Consider the following 21,920-nt stretch of genomic DNA (forward strand, 5'->3'; position numbering starts at 1 on the left):
ATTACTAGTGTTCTTTGGGACATGCTTCATTACATAACCCCAATTCACACTACAGAGACGACCTGAGCTAAACTTAGCGGACCATAGTTGATGTAACAGTCTTGGAAAGGACAGTGTGACCTGTATTGTGTAAAAGCCCATAGTTGTGTGAATGGCCCTGTTGGTAATTGACAAATATCATAATCACGTTGTTCATACTTTAATGGCAATGAGAATGCACTTCCTATACTCACACAAAATAAGCACCAAAAATTGGGGTTGTAATGGAGTATTCTAGATCAATATTTGATATACAAAAATGTTCATATTACATATAATTTCTGTTAACATAAGAAGGGCATTTCTTTTTTGCTCAACGTCAAAGAAATCTAAGTCAGGAGGTTTTACTTTTTATTGATATCACCATCATATTTTCACAAACACACATGCATGTTCAAAATAAACTAAGAATGTTAAATGAAACATCAATGAAAGAAGCTATGAGTATACTGAACAACTAGGCTTTCAGTATCAATGCACTTAAGATGTATTTACCAACAGTCACATTTGTGTTCCTGTGTTTTCAGAGAATAGACATAATATAATATATAACATAATATAACATAATATAACATAATCACAAATTGAATAAAACACATAATGTTAAATTGTCCATTTATATACAAATATTGTATTCATGACACCATATATCTAAAACAAGCTTGGACAACCCTTACAATAATAGACTTTATCTGAATACCTAGTGGTAAATATATAATGAGATACAGTTATGCACACAATTAACACTGTTTTTCCAGGCCCTTTCACTGCACTGAACATTTCAAAGGAGATTGTCCTGTCTTCAATGCCCATTGCACACCAAAAAACTAGAATGCAACTATTTATTTGTTGAAACAGACGACGGCCATGTCCAGAAACAACCCCTGGCCCCTTTGTCTTAGATTGTATGGATCTGAAAGGTTTGGAATGGTATAAGTAAGATAGTAGTAGCTTCAGTAGCTTCAAGTAGCTTCAAGGTGGAATGTTTGCCATGTGGCTCACACCGATCCAATTCTTTCAGGCCTATAGAAGTATCTTGGGTGAAGGAAATAGTTGTTGCTTGTGGACAGGGCCGGTCTAGCAGGTTTTTCCTGTCACAGCCCTGCTACTCGGAACATTGGACTGAACAACGTGGCACTTTGGGCATCGGCCCAAATCCATCCTCTATTCAGGTTTATCTTCAGAAGTCGTCTCGGTCACTGTCACTGTCTCAGTCTTAGTTTCCATCTTTGACTGACTGACAACTGATGTTGTTGTGATTGCTGACGGTCCCTCTTCCTCTTCCTCGTCCTCCGGTTCCCATTCCTCTGTGTCAGCCGTGGCGTCCTGGTACTGCTGGTACTCAGCCACCAGGTCGTTCATGTTGTGTTCTGCCTCTGTAAACTCCAGCTCGTCCATGCCCTCCCCTGTATACCAGTGTAGGAAGGCCTTGCGTCGGAACATGAGCGAAAACTGCTCACCCACGCGTTTAAAGATCTCCTGTATGGCCGTGTTGTTGCCTATGAAGGTCGAGGCCATTTTCAGACCGCGGGGTGGGATGTCACACACAGACACTTTGACATTGTGTGGAATCCAGTCAACAAAGTAGTTGCTGTTTTTCTGCTGAATGGCCAACATCTGCTCATCGACCTCTTTGGTGGACATCTTCCCACGGAACATCCCGGCCACAGTGAGATAACGGCCCCTACGGGGGTCGCAGGCCGTCATCATGTTACGGGAGTCGAACATCTGTTGGCAGAGCTCAGGTACGGTGAGAGCGTTGTACTGCTGGCTGCCCCGCGCCGTCAGAGGGGCGAAGCCCGGCATGAAGAAGTGCAGGCGCGGGAACGGCACCATGTTGACCGCCAGCTTCCTCAGGTCTGCGTTGAGCTGGCCGGGGAACCTCAACGAGGTGGTGACCCCGCTCATGGTCATCGACACCAGGTGGTTGAGGTCGCCGTAGGTGGGCGTGGTGAGTTTCAAGGTACGGAAACAGATGTCATAAAGGGCCTCGTTGTCGATGCAGAAGGTTTCGTCCGTGCTCTCGATGAGCTGGTGGACGGACAGAGTGGCGTTGTAGGGCTCCACCACGGTGTCGGAGACTTTGGGCGAGGGCATGATGCTGAAGCTGTTCATGATGCGGTCGGGGTACTCCTCCCGGATCTTGTTCATGATGAGGGTCCCCATGCCAGAGCCGGTGCCTCCGCCCAGCGAGTGGACAAACTGGAAGCCCTGCAGGCAGTCGCAGCTCTCACATTCGTTCCTGACGCGGTCCATCACTTGCTCCACCAGCTCGGCGCCCTCTGTGTAGTGACCCTTCGCCCAGTTATTTCCAGCACCAGAGTTTCCTGTTCCACAGACACACAAGAAAATTAGAAGAAACATTGCATAATGATTTTAGTTGTGTGACTTGCAGGTACTCACGCATAATCCTCACTCATCTCAATCCTCACTCAACGATTCGGTTGTTAAGTCTGACGTCAAACGTGACGTTTAGCAATTTCCGGGTCCAAACCAGAAATTCCCTGCACCAGAGTACCAGTGTACTACAGCGGTAGAATGACAGTTTAGTCGTTTTTTAGACTGGGATCTATTCATACAACAAGGGACACAGCACTTTCCCGTTTTTCCCCATATTTTGTCAGCGTCTTTGAGCCTGAGAAAAGCGCTATACAAATATAATGAAGAATTATTATTACTGAGGCGTTTCGAAGAGAGCGCCTCAGCCAACGTTGGACCCGGAAACACGTCACGACTTAACAACCGAATAGGGCTTCTATCAAACAGCTACCAAATCACAAAAGATCCCAGATTCTATATCATCATTGCATAACACAGTTATCAATAAATAAATAACATAAGTATCATACAAAGTAAATATATTAATGTATACACATTGCGCATTGCTGTACGTTAAACACAGCTGTTGATGCTCATCAAGACATTTCTTTTTAGTTATTTTCTTCTGAGTGGGGCAGACCCACTCATATTTTTCATTTTATTGGACAGATAGTGAAGACAGACAGGAAAGTAAGAGCATGTCAGCAGGGCATGGGGCCGGATTCGAACCCATGCCGACATGGGCATATGTGTGCACTGTAAGCCGCGGTGCTAGACCACTGGACCACCCCAGGCCACTGTTGATGCTCTATTAATACACAGAACAGGGTTCCCTCCCATCATCAACACATTTGAATAGATAGTTTCCCTAACCATGGATGAAGTTGTCTGGCCGGAAGAGTTCCCCTATGCGGCTGCCCCTCACACTGTCCATGGTTCCAGGCTCCAGGTCCACCAGCAGGGCTCTTGGCACATACTTCCCACCTGGAAACAGAGATGGGACAGAATGTTTTGTTAGCTATTCAATTAGGTTTCCTAGATAGCTAGTCAGAAAACCCCCAAAATCTTCTTGTTCTGCAGCATTGCATCATAGGAGTAAAAAAGATTAATGGTCTTTTGTTTATCTGACTTCTCGATCTTACCATGTGCTTCGTTGAAGTATACGTTGAGCCTTTCAAGCTGAAGGTCAGAGTCTCCAACATAGAGGCCATTGGCATTGAGTCCATGTTCCTCGCTGATCACCTCCCAAAACTGTAAACACACAGTTACGGGGTAACATTGGAATGTTATTGTAACAGACAGATCGTGACGTTAGAATTATAAGGTTTGTCAAAATTTAGTTTTTTACATAATCTGATCCATTAGGTGTTTATTAATGCCTGTGTGGTGTTATTTTTAAAAATGTTGACATTTTTTAGTTAGTAATTCATAAAATACAAAGGTTCCATCTCACAAAACATAATGGAATGTAAAAACTTTGACGTTCAATATCTCTGAACTACCCTAAACGGAGATAGAACCTTATAATTCTAAGCTCACGAGATGGTCTTATCATTTATCATGCACCAAGCCACATCAACCCAACCCATCAACAATACAGTACACACGACATCAGGCTGCACACAAAGAGTGGTGGTGAACCATGATATCTTCTGGTTTCACTCGCTGCTTTACTAGAGGCCATGATAAAAATGTCCTGCCCCCCCCGCCCCGCTGGCCCCTTATCTCTCAGCAGAACGTGTCGTGGGGAACACCCTCTGTCACTCACAACTGCCAGTCTGCCAGGGGCAATATGCCATGGCACATTAACTATCAAAATACCCAATACTCAAATATTATTTTTACATGAAGCTGAAACAAATTAGCAATGGAAATCCATTTCCTTTAAACACTTATGTCAGTTAAGCCTTTGCATAGGTTTGTCTAAGTTAATTGAATATGAATGGCATCAAACTCTTCATCAAGTAGTACTACACTGTATCTGTTTACTAAGTTTATGTGAACAAGAATACATCCAAGAATACACATTCTTATGTGAACAAGAGTACATCCCCCCCCCAAAAAAAGCCAAAAATAAGTAATTGGGAGTATGGTAACCATTTCCAATGAATAGCTATAGACAACATTTGTTTTCAATATTTTCCAAGCATGAGTGAGTAAAATCCTGATTTAATAAACACAATTTGTTGACGGATGTTACCTTTGAGCCGATCTGGTTTCCACACTGTCCAATCTGTAGATGTACAATTTCACGCATGGTGATCGAGCTAGAGCAGGCTACAGACGAGGGTCTTTGATGTGCCACAGCCTCCCATCAGCTTCATCCACTCTTATATACTGCTGATGTCACTCCCAGGGAGTCACCCTCGTTTTCAACTCACATGGAGGATTATTGCATTTAGGGGATTTGTAGCATCTTATGACAAATGTTTCAATCTTTGAACATTTAGACATTTTGAAAACATAAACATTCTCTTATAAACAAGTGATGGCCATGACTGGTTCTGAAAAGCCTTGTGTGTGGTACTGGAGTTGATGTCTGACCATTGTACAATGTAATAACCAACTGTGTTGGACCTGTTGGTGCTGCTCAGTTACAATAAGAGTATGAATGTTGGTATGCTGAAGAGGGTTTTGAAGCTGAACATAAAGTGTCACAGCACTAAGAAATTCAGAGACATTCCTATCTGATCAGTTATCGATAACTGAACTTGCTTGAATTCACATTAGGTTGCCTTTTTACATATGCAGTTATGCAATAGCGCATCCAATATCATGCATCAACATAATGTAATAAAGCAAATATTAAAGTGCAAAGTATCAACATACTAAAACAATGTGTTGACATACTACAGTTATCATAAAGTTACTAACAAGAATAGGGGAGACTTAATGTTGTGTTGCTTTAGAATGTATTTTCAGCATGTTGCAAATCATTTTTGGTATGTATTGCTGACATGTGAGCAGTGGAGCACTCCAAATAATACTAACATTTTGCAAACTGTTACGAGGCCTTATGAGGAATGTGAATGAGGAAGCTGAGTGGCCAAGGAAGTGTAGTAAGATGACAGAGACAGTCTGTCTCTCTGGTGTGTCTGATAAGTCACGCTAGCTGTATATAGCTTGTATCTGCAACACTCAGACGGACAGCCAGGCAGCGGGCAGGACGTGTCAGTCTCTCTTCAACTAGGAGGAAACTGTCACAGACAAAACCTACAAACCCTTGACAATACTTGATGCTTGAAAAGTCTCTAGGAGGCCATGTATTTGTTTTGTCCTTTCAATTTGGGATAAAAAGACAAATGCCTTGATATATAGTATTATATACACACATTTTAACCATTTATTTATGTCCACATAGAAAAAAGACATACAGGGACACAAATACTAACGTTGCAGTTACTACACAATCACAATTCATGGACCAGCGGCATTATTATTATTTTTGTACACATTTCAGGGGTACAAGTAGCAGTGTCACAGCAGAGACAGAGCAGTACTTTGCAAGGCGTTTAGCCTTCTTCTTTTTTCGCATCCCCAGTTGTTGGAGCCCTCTTACGACCAACCTGTGTGTATGTCCTAGGCTGCCAAATATAAACACAAGCAGTCTGCATCTGTACCCTAGTTCTGAGATGGTATTCAGGAGAGGTTGGTACTTAATTACCTTGGTCATGAAGGCTTCCTCTAGGCTAGGGTCAAATGTGCAGGCTACCTCCAGAACGAACACCTCTCTAGATACTTAATTGACAACAACAACATCTGGTGTATTGGCAGACAAATGTGTGAAAGTGGCTGGGTTACTGCAAAGATGGAACATGGTGGGATTGACACAGGAATGTTTGTACATTCTCACTGAGGTTGGAAAATTAGATATGTCCTTTACTATCAAGTCCACTATTCTATCATGACGTGCTATGTGCACACACACACCGGCCTCTCTATGAATCAAAAGCAAAAGACCTAACTGTGTAACAGGCAGGGTTCAAACACAGGTCTCCCACAGCAAAGACCCAAGCGTCTACCATTAGGCCAAGAGGGCATCCTCAAGGTCCAAAGGCAACAATTCGGTTTATTGTGACATGTTCTAGTGTTTTGGTCTGCATATCGGCAACCAATCAAAATGTTCAGACTTTTATTTTGAAACACGGAACTACATTTCAATGTTGTTGAGAATCACAATACAAACTCGCTAGTCAAGCCAAAATACTGCAACGCAATGGATTGGGTGAGTAATCTCCACTGCTACCTAGTTAACTAGAACACTACTTTACATTGTTAGCAGGCTCACAAAACAAGCTGTGTTAGTTGGCTAGTGATTTTCATTGTCATTTTTAACAACGCGGAAATGTATTCACATTTTTCAAAAGAGAAGTCCGAACATTAAATCGGATGCCGACATGCGGACCAATATGTGTGACATAGTATGTCTCAGTCAGGACTACCTCATTGCGAGAGCGTGATTCCAAATCACCTCCACTATAATATGTGTATCTGCTACTGTAAATGGACAAGAAGTGTATGACCCTTTGACCCTATGACCCTTTGACCTGATATTAAAGGGGAGGGCTCCCTCCAGATCTACAGTGACAAACCACAACACAAGTGTCATCATAAATAGGTTAGCGGAGACCACTTTCCTCTTGCAATATTGCAAACTTGCTAAGCCAGAAAGCACAGTAATTAAACTGTTTGTCATTAACACTATAGCATTTATTTATTAACACCTTCTGAAACACAAAACCAAGAATCCAGGAGAAATAGAACAGGGTAATCACCGTGCTGCCTCATAATGGATACATTTGTAACTAAATACTGCCTCCTACTGGTAGGTGTTGGAAATTGTATTTGCAAGTACAGTAAATTGGATACAACTATGGTGAATCGTTATATCATTGTTATCGTTATATCAGAATCTGATATGATGTATTCACTGATAGAAATATACTGTAATCCTTGTCCTAATATCTAATCATTTGGATTCCTTATTCCTTTTCCAATGTACATTTCACCAGGACAAGTTGTTTGACACAAATCCATTTTGGTTTAGGCTACCTTGGAACTATTCCTTGGGTCAATAACTTGGATATAACCTTGGAACTATTCCTTGGGTCAATAACCACAGTTCTGGTTGGTATACCTCTTTATCTGAACCTTTAGCCTATATTGTTGTGGATGCAACAATTCATTTGCATTAGTTCAAAGGCTTAATAGTGTGTGCTTTTTGTTGTGACTGTTGCCCTGGCCATAGTACAAATGTCCCTATATTTGATAGACAACCCCCCATTCAATAATAAGAGGATCAAGAGGGTACATAATGGTAATCTAAGGTGCTTGAGGAAAGCTCTAGACATTAGGCAGAAGTGTATAAGCTGGTATTGGAGGTGGTTCGATCGGTTCGATTGGGATCTGTTACCTCTCTCCAGGCAAGGTTACCCGTTACAAGAGCCTACGTTCAAATGCTCTCCTACATTCCACCCCTCTTTGACCTCCTCCATGGAGAGACATTGGGCACCACTGTGACCAATAGGGATCGAACCTGGGTCTCCTACTTGACACATCCAAGTGTCTACTACCATTAGACATGCTTCAGGAGGAAAAATCTCCAGGCAAGGTTACTGATCACATCTAAACCATGTAAAGTATGTATGTATGCGTGTGTGTGTGTGTGTGTGTGTGTGTGTGTGTGAGTGTGTGAGTGTGTATGTATGTATGTATTTACAGATGTATGTACAGTATGTGTGTGTGTGTGTGTATGTATGTATGTATTAACAGATGTATGTATGTACTGTGTGTGTGTGTGTATGTATGACATGTATGTATGTATGTATGTATGTATGTATGTATGTATGTATGTATGTATGTATGTATATGTATGTATGTATGTATGTATGTATGTATGTATGTATGTATGTATGTATGTAAGTATGTATGTTTGTAATGTTGCTGTTACTGTTAATTGTATGCTTGACATACCATTGCAGGATATGCATTGCTTTCACACAGTGCATTACTATTAACTAAAATGACTAGACCTAATGATAGTCAACTACTAGTTGGGTGGTTTGTGTTTGGACACAAGTGGAATATGGACTGTTCACTTTTCCACTTCCAACACAAACTCAACTCCCTACACCATGCAATGACCAAATGACTAATGTAATAACATGTTGTTAGATGGGTTAGTTAGTGTTATAACACAGGTAGAATATACAGTTTATTTAATGTAAACTTCATGTAAGTTTGACCTTTTTTTATTTGTATTTCTACACACAAATACTATGACACTCAAGCTATGATGAGCATGTCTTCAAAGAGGGCGCCTTTTCTCTGCGGAATCGCAACTTCATGACGTTTTGGGCAATCATGTGATTAGACTGTGGTCGTTCCCAGGGTTCAGTGAGAGCTGTGTTGCCCCACCCCATCTCTTCAACGCTATCTATCTCAATGTGCAATTCTCAGAGAAAAGGGGGAAAAAAGACCCCCAAAAATACTTCCAAGAAACAATTCTGTTCATATTTATTCACCAGCAAGATCTGGCCCGGTCCATGACATAAATAACTGTCATCGTTTGGATTGAGTGATTATTAAACGCGCGGTATGTTCATATAGATCTATATGCACATGTAATATCTCTGCCATACGAATTCATAAGGGATACACAGCTCAGACTGACAGCGGGCTCTAACCTGCGCGAAAGAGGAGGAATAACGGAGGATTTCCATAAATATATCTGAAACGGGGGGAATTGCATGACATCTAAGAAGCCCTGCTGGAGTCATTTGTTCGGCCGGAGAAAGCTGACCGATTACCGGAGAAATACAAATTACTATCGGTAAAGAAAAAGACGGAGAAAGGGCCTTTTGGTTCTGGACAAACACCCCAAAGCAACCAACATCTGTGACGATCAGAGGAAATAAATGAAATGTCTTGTCGGTGACTTCCAACAGGATATAATTGACAAGGTTTACAAACATTTTGTTTTTGTTTTGACGGATTTTTAAAAACATTCGGAATGATCAAGAAGGAAGCTTGGCGTAACCTAATGATTCACATGCCGTCATTTTAATTTTAGTGGCAATATTTATTTTAATTTTTTTCTTATCCACCCTCTGCTTGGATCTCGGTGCGGTGGAGGACGGATCGCAAAATATTTGATATATTTAATATTGATATTTTTTGAATGGCAGTAGTCAGATTTCTACCCCTGAAAGCGATGATGGGTTCTGGAGGAGACATTTGCTAAAAAAAAATATATGTGGATTTCAGCTGCAAACAGCAAAGACGTCGTGGGAATCCCGACCCCCCAAATCATTCATGTACATTTAGAGCACTGAAAAAAAAAAAAAATCATATTCATATCGAAATGAATCTTGATGACTTCATTGCGGATTTACAGTGAAAACATTATTAGGAATCAACCGTCTGAGAGGGGGGTCGTCATTAGCACTACCACACTGCTCTCACCTAATGATATGGATCCATAATTAGCAGTCATAACTGGGATATTTTATTTGGCCACTGGGCATTATAATCCTCAGATGTCACTAATCTTGAGCAAGGTGTTTGTCTCTTGGGCCAATCTAGGAATTTAGATTTTTTTAAATTATTTTTATTATAATAACCCCCCACCCTGAACCTTGTATTGGGGTCTTGGGAAGATGGGTTGTCTGGGCAATAGTAAGACCGAAGACCAACGCAATGAGGAGAAGGCTCAGAGAGAAGCCAACAAAAAGATAGAGAAACAGCTTCAGAAAGACAAACAGATATATCGAGCAACTCACCGGCTACTACTGTTAGGTAGGTTTCTTGAAATGACCAATAATTGGGGTCTACAGTGTCTAATGTTGTATGATGTGCCTCACCATTTCTCTTGTGACATCTTAGGGTGACAATTGTATGACATTATGTTATCATACATTCCCTTTCGGTATGCATAATTGCAATATCTCATTGCAATTGGTTCTTTTGGTGTTTGATGTGATTTGATTATTGATCACCTATATGTGGGCCTATTTGGGCCTGGATCTTCCATGTGTCAATGCACGCCTGTCTGTCATTGGAGTCAGCTGAATGATCTGCGCCAGTATTTGCAGCATTGTTTCATTTTCCAGAGCAAGGTTTCTTAAAGTCTTGCCTGCCTTGTATGTGTGTCTGTCTATGGTTGTTATCAGGACATAGATGGTGGCTTATGAATCAAATTCGATGACCAGTGTCTGAGCGTTAATGATATATCCAATACACAACTCTAGGCCTCAGGATCGTGCCGTTATGATGGTCCTAGTGTTCTCCTAGAGAGAGTACCTTCACAACCAATGTATTAGTAACGCTGTTGACACTAGTCATTCTGAGAATAGGTCTTTTGTTAAAGGCCTTTTAATCAATGGAAGTCACTCCACACATGCACACGGATGATCAGAACACACAGATGATCAGACTTATTTCAAGTCCAGTGGTACTGTACATAATGATGCCCCCCTGTGTAGTAGTAACTCTGTGATTACCTAACAACACTGACATAGTGACATAGCACTATATACACTACACAAACCCTTCACCTCTGTACACCATGATGCAGTCACCTTTCATTTTCCTGTTCCATTTCTCCTCCATGTTTGGAGATCAACTGTTCTGATTCGGAACAGTCCCGCATGTTCTCAACATTCCAACATACAGTTCAGCCTACTTCAGGCATTACACGGATGGCACTGGTCAGTTGTTATGGCGCTGGTCAGTTGTCATGGCGCTAGTCAGTTGTCATGGCACTGGTCAGTTGTCATGGCACTGGTCTGTTGTCATGGCACTAGTCAGTTGTCATGGCACTGGTCAGTTGTCATGGCACTGGTCAGTTGTCATGGGACTGGTCTGTTGTCATGGCACTAGTCAGTTGTCATGGCACTAGGCAGTTGCCATGATGCTGGTCAGTTGTCATGGCACTAGTCAGTTGTCATGGCACTAATCAGTTGTCATGGCACTGGTCAGTTGTCATGGCACTAGTCAGTTGTCATGGCACTGGTCAGTTGTCATGGTGCTGGTCAGTTGTCATGGTGCTGGTCAGTTGTCATGGCACTAGTCAGTTGTCATGGTGCTGGTCAGTTGTCATGGTGCTGGTCAGTTGTCATGGCACTAGTCAGTTGTCATGGCGCTGGTCAGTTGTCATGGTGCTGGTCAGTTGTCATGACACTAGTCAGTTGTCATGGCGCTGGTCAGTTGTCATGACACTAGGCAGTTGCCATGGTGCTAGTCAGTTGTCATGGCGCTGGTCAGTTGTCATGGCACTAGTCAGTTGTCATGACAATGGTTGTATCGTCAGTTGTCATGGCGCTGGTCAGTTGTCATGGCACTAGTCAGTTGTCATGGCACTAGTCAGTTGTCATGGCACTAGTCAGTTGTCATGGCACTGGTCAGTTGTCATGGCACTAGGCAGTTGCCATGGTGCTGGTCAGTTGTCATGGCGCTGGTCAGTTGTCAGTTGTCATAGCAATGGTCAGTTGTCTCGTCTGTTGTCATGGCGCTGGTCAGTTGTCAGTTGTCATAGCAATGGTCAGTTGTCTGGTCAGTTGTCATGACGCTGGTCAGTTGTCATGGCGCTGGTCAGTTGTCATGGCACTTTCCACCATTGATACTGTTGCTTTATTGCAGTGATGTTTTATAAAAGACATGAATTAGACTCATCTATCTTACTCAGTTAAAAGATGGCCTCTCAGTGCATCTTCAATCCAGTTCCTATCATAACGTTTCTTTCCCCCTACAACATGAATGTACAATTTTGGCCAACGAGGGCTGGATTGTGCACTGGCGTTTGTTCCTGCCCAGCACAAGCCTAGCTACCTTTTAAAAAAACGAATCATACAATTTAATTGAGATAATGAATAATTGCACCCACTGCAGACCTCCTTGGTCAAGATTGTTTACTGACACATCCTGACCATGGATATCTGTCTGTCATGGGTTCAGGCCCATGTCTGCAGAATGTGTAGGCCCAGACTATGTCACTGTTACGCCCATGTCCTGTGTAGAGGTTGACGTTGGTCAGTTATCTATTCTGATATTCTTTGAAGATGGCCAGGGAATTGAATTCATGATTCACTTGTTACCTCAGGGGAATCGTTCATACCAATGAGCCACTACTGTCACGTGAGCTTTTTAAAACAATATTTTTGTTTCTTGAAGGCCTCTTTTACTTATCTGTCCCTGTTCTTTCTGTCTACAGGAGCTGGTGAATCTGGGAAAAGCACGATAGTCAAACAGATGCGAATTCTGCATGTTAATGGCTTCAATGCAGAGTAAGTATTATCTCCCCCCTATTTCTTTGTCAACCTTTGCTAAGATGCAATACACATCCTGTTTCTTACAGGAGGAACCACCGAAGGCCTCAGGCTCCTAATGTTCTTATGTTACAATAATAAGGCTAAACTTAGTCTAAGGTTGGTACTCAATCAAAGCGGGTTTCCAGCCTCAGACCAAAAAAGATACGTATCTTGTGCTGTGAGAAAGTATGTTCACATCATATTACTATATATCAGTTCATATCCACTGATTGAACAGACCCTTATTTCCATAGAGTTTGGGAAGGGCATGCCAAACTCACTTAAAAGTCACTTAAAAGTCTTTGGGTCTAGGGTGAACAATACGTTATAGAAGAAGAAAAACAACTGCTTGCAACAGAAGTAAACAACAAACGAGATTCGGTGTTCACCTTGGTCAGGGATTGTCAGTGTAGTATTTCAAACCCTGGCAATGGACTCTGTGAGACAAGCAGTGATCTGCCTCCAGCGTTTGCTTCTCTCATCAATCTGAGTTCATAGAGGCTCCATTTCTGTGGATTCTGAGGTTAGGACTAATTCATACTATTGTATTGTTCATATTAGGCCATGTTGCCGTACGTTAGTCTCGTTTAGTCACTAGCCAGATGCTGATCAACCTGCAGACATACCTTTGACCAACGTCAGAGGAAGGCTTCCTTCTAATGAATGATTGTGTCCATTCAAGAACTTCAGATTACCTTCTAGTCAATGATTCTGGTCGTTCCAGAAATTCAAGCTCCCTTCCAGGCCAATGATTTCCATCATTACAGAACTACAGAACAGCTACACATCCTTGGCTACTACTTATGGAACGGTTATCAGTTATTTCCTATTGATATGGTGAAAAAGCTTTTTGATGCAGTGTGATTGCTCGTCTATGGTATACTCTACTCTCCACCTCTGTCCAAGGAATGGGATTTGTTATGAGGCAAAGTGCCTGTATGCCTTTCATATGTATATGTTACGGTACATGTGGGAATACGGTACATGTGGGAAAACTAGGGTTAGGGTTAGGTGCTAGGGTGCTACGGTTAGGGTTAGGGTTAGGGTTAGGGTTAGGATTAGGGTTGGGGTTAGACATGCCAGCATGTACCAAGTCGACGTAGCACCTAACCCTAACCCTAGTTTTCCCACATGTACCGTAACATATACAAATCCATGGGGGACAAATTAACGAATTAATGAATGAATTCATTGTATTCAACAGTTTGAAGATGCACATAAAGCTGCTCCAACCAGGTGAAAACCAAACGACACACATAAGAATCATCAAGAATAAAAAACACAACGAAGTCAACATACTTTTCTCCTCAGACTTGATGTGACTCGATTGTTTGGGCGCTAGCTATCGGCGCTAGCCTAGATGTTAGAGAGGCTGACTTGCAACCAGAAGGTCGCTAGAGCAAAAAAAGACCAAATTCCAACAATGGACGAGTGGTCGCATGGCAAATAAAAAACATTTGTTCTCTTCTATTGTTTTTCACCACGGGACCGCCAGTGCCGGTCAGTACTAGGTGCAGGAGAGCAGAGGATAGGAGGAGATGGAGTTGGGGAGTGATAGAAAAAAATACAAAAAGGGGATAAGAAGGGAACAGGAAGAAGGGAAGAGAGTGGTTTTAGCAGAGGTGAGAAGAGATTGGTATGCCAGTGTATTTCCAACTGGGTGTTCTGGGGGTCTTGCTGTAGAGCAATGTAGTGTCTCCTCTCCTCTCAGTCGTGCACTGCTCTTTGAAACTCTGGTAATCTGATGAAGGAGTGAGACAAGAGAACCGATCTGTCATGTCAACTCCAAAACGGTTCACTCCCACACCATTCTCACCATGCCGCATCTCCAAATGCTCAAAAGTTAAGATAATGTGATCCAGGGCAGTGGCGGACTCAGGGTGTTTGAAGGGCAGGGGGAAAAAAAAAAAGGGGCATCTACTGCACAAAATGGGACCTTATCAGTGCACATGGTCAAGTTTAGACCATTGGAAGGGCAGCCAATAGGGCACATCCTCTAATTTTGCCACTCAAAAGGGCACTTTAGTGCGCCGTTTTTCAACTGTGGGGGCACATGGTCAAGTTTAGACCATTGGAGGGGCACCAATAGGGCACGTCCTCTCATTTTCGCTACTCAAAAGGGCATTTTTGCCACTCAAAAGGGCACTTGAGCGAGACGTTTTTCAACCGTGGGGGCACCAGGAGGGGCAGCGCACCCTGATCCAGGGTGTCCCACATGGAAGACTCAAGCATCTACCATTAGACCAAGAGGACATCCTCAAAGTCAGAGGACAACACTTTATATATATTTAGTTTCTATGTAAGTTCATATGTATTATGTGTAGGCACGGCTACCTCATCACAAGAGTGTCATTCCAAATAAGGTTAGGCGACAAGATGTAGGAGGTAGTGGAGTTAAACAATAAGTAAGACAGACATTGGAATCCCAGTCTCAACTGCTCATCCAAATGTGTAACGTGTTCTAAAACAGTCACTCACTTTCTAAACTCTCTGAGGCTAAACATGTTCTTTCATTCTTCACAGGGAGAAAAAACAGAAAATTCACGACATAAAAAACAACATAAAAGAAGCTATAGAGGTATGGGGGTCATTTTCGTCGTCTTCTTTTTTTCGTGCTACATATTGAGTCTTCAGTGGTCCTGTTGTTGTGATTGAAATCTACGTACTACCTTTTGATATATTGATATATTTTAAAAAGCTAAATCTGTTTTAGTCAATAGATATTAGTACAATTATATTCATGTTTTGCTCTTTTCTCCCCATTCAGACTATAGTAACAGCCATGGGTACACTCGCACCCCCATGCCAGATAGCCAACCCAGCAAACCAGTTCCGAATCGAATACGTCCTCAACCTAGTAAACCAGAAGGATTTTGAATTTACACCAGTAAGTATTTACATCAGATTAACAATTAGGTGTCCTTGTTCCTGTCACGTTTGAATGTTTTAGGGCCTCTAACTGACCTTGTACATGAAGTAGCCCCCCCCCTGGTGACTGGAGTCCTCAACGTTTTCAGCTGTTAAAACCATGCTACTGTACTTTATTAGCTATGGAAACTATGGAAATCATTTGAACATTTTTATTTGATATTCATGTTACAATTGCAAGGACTCGAAAACTATGCAAACAAGGGCTAGTCACTAGTCAGTCAGCCAGCCAGCCAGCCAGCCAGCCAGCCAGCGAGTCAGGCAGCTAGCCAGCCAGCCAGCCAGCCAGCCAACCAGCCAGCCAGCCAGCCAGCCAGCCAGCCAGCCACCGAGCCAGCAAGCCAGCCAGCCAGTGAAACACCAGCCTTACGATCTATGGGGCTGTCTGGTTGTAGTTCAGTAATTAGCAGGTGTACTCCCCTTGGGATCCTGACAATTGAATGAGCCTCTCACCTGAGAGAGAGCATGCTGCCTGTTAACACAGATTGTGTTTAATAACCCTAAATGGGTCTGCAGGGACCTCACCTCACGAAGCACAGGGATCCACAAGGGGTTGCAGTCAGCTCCAGGGGCATACAGGCAGGTCCTGCCTCTTACTGTATTCACCGTCTACAGGGCAGGCCTAACGAAGATGACTTGTATGTTTGAAAAATCTATTATATATGGCATGCATAACATTAGGGAAATATATAGCCTATCCTTTGAATTTGTAGATAATTTCAATGATGCTAAACGTTTAAAGAACTAATCATTTCTTGCATTAGGAAGACTCCTGTGGTGAGATTCTCAGAGACCAGTGTAGGAGGGAGGCAGTGCACTAGCAAACGCTTAGGTTGGGGGTTCGATTCCCGCTGTGACCGTATATTACTAACAATTGATGTACTCACTGTACTGTTAGTTCCTTTGGAGAAAAGTGTCTGTTTTAATGGCATATACTGTATATCACAATGCGTGGGGATTTGACCGAATGATCACAGTAGAAGTGAAAGTGTCTTATCAGGTTGTTAGTAGTTAAAGTTATTGCCACACAACTCTTGACTTCAGTTCCCTAACTCAACTGGAATGGGCCCAGTTCACACAAGGGTAGAGGTCTGCATCTCTCTCTCTCTCTCTCTCTCTCTCTCTCTCTCTCTCTCTCTCTCTCTCTCTCTCTCTCTCTCTCTCTCTCTCTCTCTCTCTCTCTCTTTCTATCTCAGATCTTCTCTACACTATGGCATTGTTGAATTGACTACATAACTTCAACGTTTCTCTCTCAAGCGACATATTTTAAACGCTTGGTTCTTAGGGTGACGCAATCTTGCTTATGTATTAACCATGTAGCTACATTTCATCTTACATGATTGGTACTGGAATCGATATGCGATCATCTGACCTATTTTTCGGAATGTTTTCAGAACAATGCTTTCAATATGTTTTTCTCCAGCATGTTTTTTTGCTAGGATGACGGGTAACTGGTCCAGTAACAGTTCCTTGAAGGTTTCAAAGACAATACTGTCGTAACATCCTTGTTCGCAAGGGTTGAGTGAAAGGGATAACATGACATGAGGAGGAAATAAAGTCTTGTACATGGAGAGATGAATGGCCTATAGCACTTGCCATTTTATCCAAAGCGACTCACTCTACAGTGAGTGAAGACGTTCTTTTCTATACGTATATGTTCCCAGCGAGAATTGAACCTACGACCTTAGCGTCGAGAGCACCGTGCTCTACCAACTGAACCAGCGCGCGCCTACACTACCTGTATGTATTGTATTGGCACAGGGTTTCTAGAGCATAGTCGGAATATTTGTATGTAAGCAACAGTCCCCCTTGTTACTTGTTACGTCATGGCAACGTTGTTATGCAGGTCTCCATGGGGGGGCTGAGAGGGTGGCCAGCTGTCCCTCTCCTGACCCTCTCCTTAGACCTAGACCAGGCTCCTTAGGCCTAGACCAGGCTCCTTAGGCCTAGACCAGGCTCCTATTGTTTAAAGGCATCTTTGTAGATGGTGTGGTATTAGAAATGTCTTCCTAGCCAGGTGGTGATTGGCTACGGACTCGACTTCTCAGAAAGCATCTTAGCTCGTTAAATCCATGTCGGTTTGTGTGTGTTTTGGGCCGAGAATAGAATCTGATAGGCTGCCCCCCCCCCCCCCCCCCGTCTCTTGGCCTAGGGGCCTTAGTGGGAACCAGTCTGACTGGTTGACGCTGCCACGGCCGTTCAGGGCTGCTGGGAGGGAGGGAGGGAGGGAGGGAGGGAGGGAGGAAGTAGGGAAGGAGGGAGGAGGGAAGGAGGGAGTGGAAACCAAGCCAGGGAAAGGCGGGGCCTGATGTCCGACTGACTGGCACATTTGACCGCTAAAAAGTTGTTCTATGGACAATGAGGGGGTCTCTGCTATCCTTGCCCCAGATCTTGATGCGCTTTCGCCCAATTCCCTTGACTATACTGTTGTCATGCCACCGGCTACATGCCTGTCTCCCTCTCCAGAAAGACTCATACACTGTGATGAGGGTCCACGTCATTCTGAGGGTACATTCTGAGGGTACATTCTGAGTGAACATTCTGAGTGAACATTCTGAGTGTACGTTCTGAGTGTACGTTCTGAGTGAACATTCCGAGTGTACATTCTGAGTGAACGTTCTGAGTGTACGTTCTGAGTGAACATTCCGAGTGTACATTCTGAGTGAACGTTCTGAGTGTACGTTCTGAGTGTACGTTCTGAGTGAACGTTCTGAGTGTACGTTCTGAGTGAACGTTCTGAGTGTACGTTCTGAGTGTACGTTCTGAGTGAACGTTCTGAGTGAACGTTCTGAGTGAACATTCTGAGTGTACGTTCTGAGTGAACATTCTGAGGGTACATTCTGAGTGTACGTTCTGAGTGTACATTCTGAGTGTACATTCTGAGGGTACATTCTGAGTGTACGTTCTGAGTGTACGTTCTGAGTGTACGTTCTGAGTGAACGTTCTGAGTGTACATTCTGAGTGAACATTCTGAGTGTACATTCTGAGTGAACATTCTGAGTGTACATTCTGAGTGAACATTCTGAGTGTACATTCTGAGTGAACATTCTGAGTGTACATTCTGAGTGAACGTTCTGAGTGAACATTCTGAGTGAACATTCTGAGTGAACATTCTGAGTGTACATTCTGAGTGTACATTCTGAGTGAACATTCTGAGTGAACATTCTGAGTGAACATTCTGAGTGTACATTCTGAGTGAACGTTCTGAGTGAACATTCTGAGTGAACGTTCTGAGTGAACGTTCTGAGTGAACATTCTGAGTGAACATTCTGAGTGAACGTTCTGAGTGAACATTCTGAGTGAACGTTCTGAGTGAACGTTCTGAGTGAACGTTCTGAGTGAACATTCTGAGTGAACATTCTGAGTGAACATTCTGAGTGAACATTCTGAGTGAACGTTCTGAGTGTACATTCTGAGTGAACATTCTGAGTGTACATTCTGAGTGTACATTCTGAGTGTACGTTCTGAGTGTACATTCTGAGTGAACATTCTGAGTGTACGTTCTGAGTGAACATTCTGAGTGAACATTCTGAGTGTACATTCTGAGTGAACATTCTGAGTGAACATTCTGAGTGAACATTCTGAGTGAACATTCTGAGTGAACATTCTGAGTGAACATTCTGAGTGAACATTCTGAGTGAACGTTCTGAGTGTACATTCTGAGTGAACGTTCTGAGTGAACATTCTGAGTGTACGTTCTGAGTGAACATTCTGAGGGTACATTCTAAGTGTACGTTCTGAGTGAACATTCTGAGTGAACATTCTGAGTGTACATTCTGAGTGTACATTCTGAGTGTACGTTCTGAGTGTGCATTCTGAGTGAACATTCTGAGTGTACGTTCTGAGTGAACATTCTGAGTGAACATTCTGAGTGTACATTCTGAGTGAACATTCTGAGTGAACATTCTGAGTGAACATTCTGAGTGAACATTCTGAGTGAACATTCTGAGTGAACATTCTGAGTGAACATTCTGAGTGTACATTCTGAGTGAACGTTCTGAGTGAACATTCTGAGTGTACATTCTGAGTGAACATTCCGAGTGAACATTCCGAGTGTACGTTCTGAGTGAACATTCCAAGTGTACATTCCGAGTGTACATTCTGAGTGAACATTCTGAGGGAACATTCTGAGTGAACGTTCTGAGTGAACATTCCGAGTGAACATTCTGAGTGAACATTCTGAGTGTACATTCTGAGTGTACATTCTGAGTGAACATTCTGAGTGAACATTCTGAGTGTACATTCTGAGTGAACATTCTGAGTGTACATTCTGAGTGAACATTCTGAGTGAACATTCTGAGTGTACATTCTGAGTGTACATTCTGAGTGTACATTCTGAGCTGCCAGCCCTTAGTCGCCACCCCTGTGTCTCAGGAGGTAGAGCCGCCGTCTAATGATCACAAGGTTGGCAGATCGGGGGTTCGAGCCCCGGCTGGCCACATGTCGAAGTGTCCTTGGGCAAGACACTGAACCCCGAAATTGCTCCTTGCATGGTAGCTTGCCGCCATTGGTGTGTGAATGTGTGTGTGAACGGGTGAATGAGAGGCCATTGTAAAGCGCTTTGGATAAAGGCGCTATAGAAGTGCAGTCCATTTACCATTTTAGTCACAAAGTTAGTGTGAGCAAATAACGCCATCAGTGGAAGTGAAGAGAAGGAGTTGATCCACCGTGACACGCTGAGCGGGCTACGTCCTAGCATGCTGTCCCAGGCTAGCACCTAGCATTGTGTTCTCCATCTATGCAGAGCGGCCTATAAGAGCAACTAAGGCCTCACTAAAGTGATGGCTGTTATGTAAAATCCAAGCTGTGTGTACGTGTGTGTGTGTACGTGTGTGTGTGTGTGTACGTGTGTGTGTGTGTGTGTGTGTGTGTGTGTGTGTACGTGTGTGTGTGTGTGTGTGTGTGTGTGTGTGCGTGCGAGTGAGTATCACCTCCCCATATCTGCATGAACTTGTTGGCCCACTCGCTTAGCTGTTCTTATCTGTCTCCTCTCAAGAGTGGCGTCTGTCTGCCTGCCTGTCTGTCTGTCTGTCTGCCTGCCTGTCTGTCTGTCTGTCTGTCTGTCCCCAGCCAGCCTGCTAGACCACTGGGATACCTAATGTAGTTGGTACGCTACAGAAGTGAATGTCAGTCAGGGTGACAGTGGGTTAGTGGCTTAGTGACTGACAGACATAAGCTGTAGCAGTATAATAACATTTCTCTTTTACTCATATGTGACAGGGTCTGGTGGAAAAGGCCCCAAATAGGGCAAGTACATTTTACAGATTATGGAAGCGCAGATTGTAAGCTTTCAAACGATGTGTCATACATTGAAATCTGAAAATAGTTGAAGAAGATGTGCTTATTTGAATGTTGGTACACACCGATACAGTGAAGCCAATTCACAAATGATAAGTATATAGTGATCCTAAAACTGTTGTTTGTTTATATTGAGTGGGCTTTTCAAAAATAGTCATTTGCGCGACTTGAGAATTAAGCAGACCTTTTCACCAGACCGTGTCACATCAAACCAAAAAATGATGACACACATATTCAAAATCCATGTCTCTTTTGTTTTCTGTGACTAAAGGCGTTGCTGTTATTTGGAACCCTATAGGCTCACATATTGTCATGGGAGAGCGAGTTGGTTCATATGGGAAGGGGTCAGTCATGTTGTCCCTCGATGTCTGTGTGGAAGTTAGGCTGTTTGAAGGAGGTTTGGTTGACATCCTCTCTGCTGATAGGGGCTGAGTGTCCTGAATGCTTTGTAGCTAACATGTAGCTAACATGTAGCTAACATGTAGCTAACATGTAGCTAACATGGCACTTTATTTCTCTTGTCAACCCACTACACTTCCTCTGAGCTCTGTAGTGATTGGCTAGAGGAGTCCAGTCCAGTATTCCTTCCTTCTCTGGTCCACCACGATCAATATCAATGCACAGACCTGACCAATCAGCTGTCAGATGTCTATACGGACCAGGCTTGGGCTTAAGTCTGTTTTACATTCAGTCAGTTCAGGAAGTTAGGGTTAGGGTTAGGATTAGGGTTAGGGTTAGGAATTGTACAATCCAAATATGCCAAAAAAAAGTAAAACAAGCCTTGAGAACCGATGGTTCTCGAGCCTAACGGTCCATAGGGCAGCAGCCTATCTCCTGTTTCCGTAGCGTGAGGCGGCTTGATGTACGAGTACACCCCCTGGACACGACACTGGTATGTCGCAGGGTCTTACCCCCCAATCCAACCCTTAATGCCAAGCAGGGAGGCATCGGGTACCATTTTTATAGCCTTTAGTATGACTCGGCCAGGGATCGAACTCACAACCTCCCAATCTCAGGGTGGACACTCTA

The 21,920-nt window shown here is 43.2% G+C and overlaps 2 protein-coding genes across 3 annotated transcripts in view; one reads left to right on the plus strand and one right to left on the minus strand.

The window, feature by feature from the left end:
- Positions 1-386: 386 nt before the first annotated feature.
- On the minus strand, positions 387-4,650 carry tubb1 (tubulin, beta 1 class VI). Its single transcript, XM_080548362.1, has 4 exons — positions 4,559-4,650; positions 3,501-3,609; positions 3,232-3,342; positions 387-2,366 (listed from the first exon to the last, which is right to left on the minus strand). Exons 1-4 carry the CDS (start codon positions 4,613-4,615, stop codon positions 1,204-1,206), a joined length of 1,440 nt encoding a protein of 479 aa, XP_080404488.1. The 5' UTR covers positions 4,616-4,650; the 3' UTR covers positions 387-1,203.
- A 5,366-nt stretch (positions 4,651-10,016) lies between these two features.
- The window catches only part of LOC308173352 (guanine nucleotide-binding protein G(s) subunit alpha-like), a gene marked incomplete at both ends in the record, with an annotated part of 32,197 nt that continues 20,293 nt past the window's right edge, over positions 10,017-21,920 (plus strand). For both annotated transcript variants that reach the window (XM_080548363.1, XM_080548364.1), the window contains 4 exons: positions 10,017-10,155; positions 12,569-12,641; positions 15,189-15,243; positions 15,433-15,552. In XM_080548363.1, the coding sequence (XP_080404489.1) occupies positions 10,017-10,155; positions 12,569-12,641; positions 15,189-15,243; positions 15,433-15,552 (387 nt within the window). The remainder of the gene's footprint in view (positions 10,156-12,568; positions 12,642-15,188; positions 15,244-15,432; positions 15,553-21,920) is intronic.

Source organism: Nansenia antarctica (genome assembly GCF_963989245.1).
Source record: "Nansenia antarctica genome assembly, chromosome: 18".
NCBI classification, from domain to species: Eukaryota; Metazoa; Chordata; class Actinopteri; order Argentiniformes; family Microstomatidae; genus Nansenia; species Nansenia antarctica.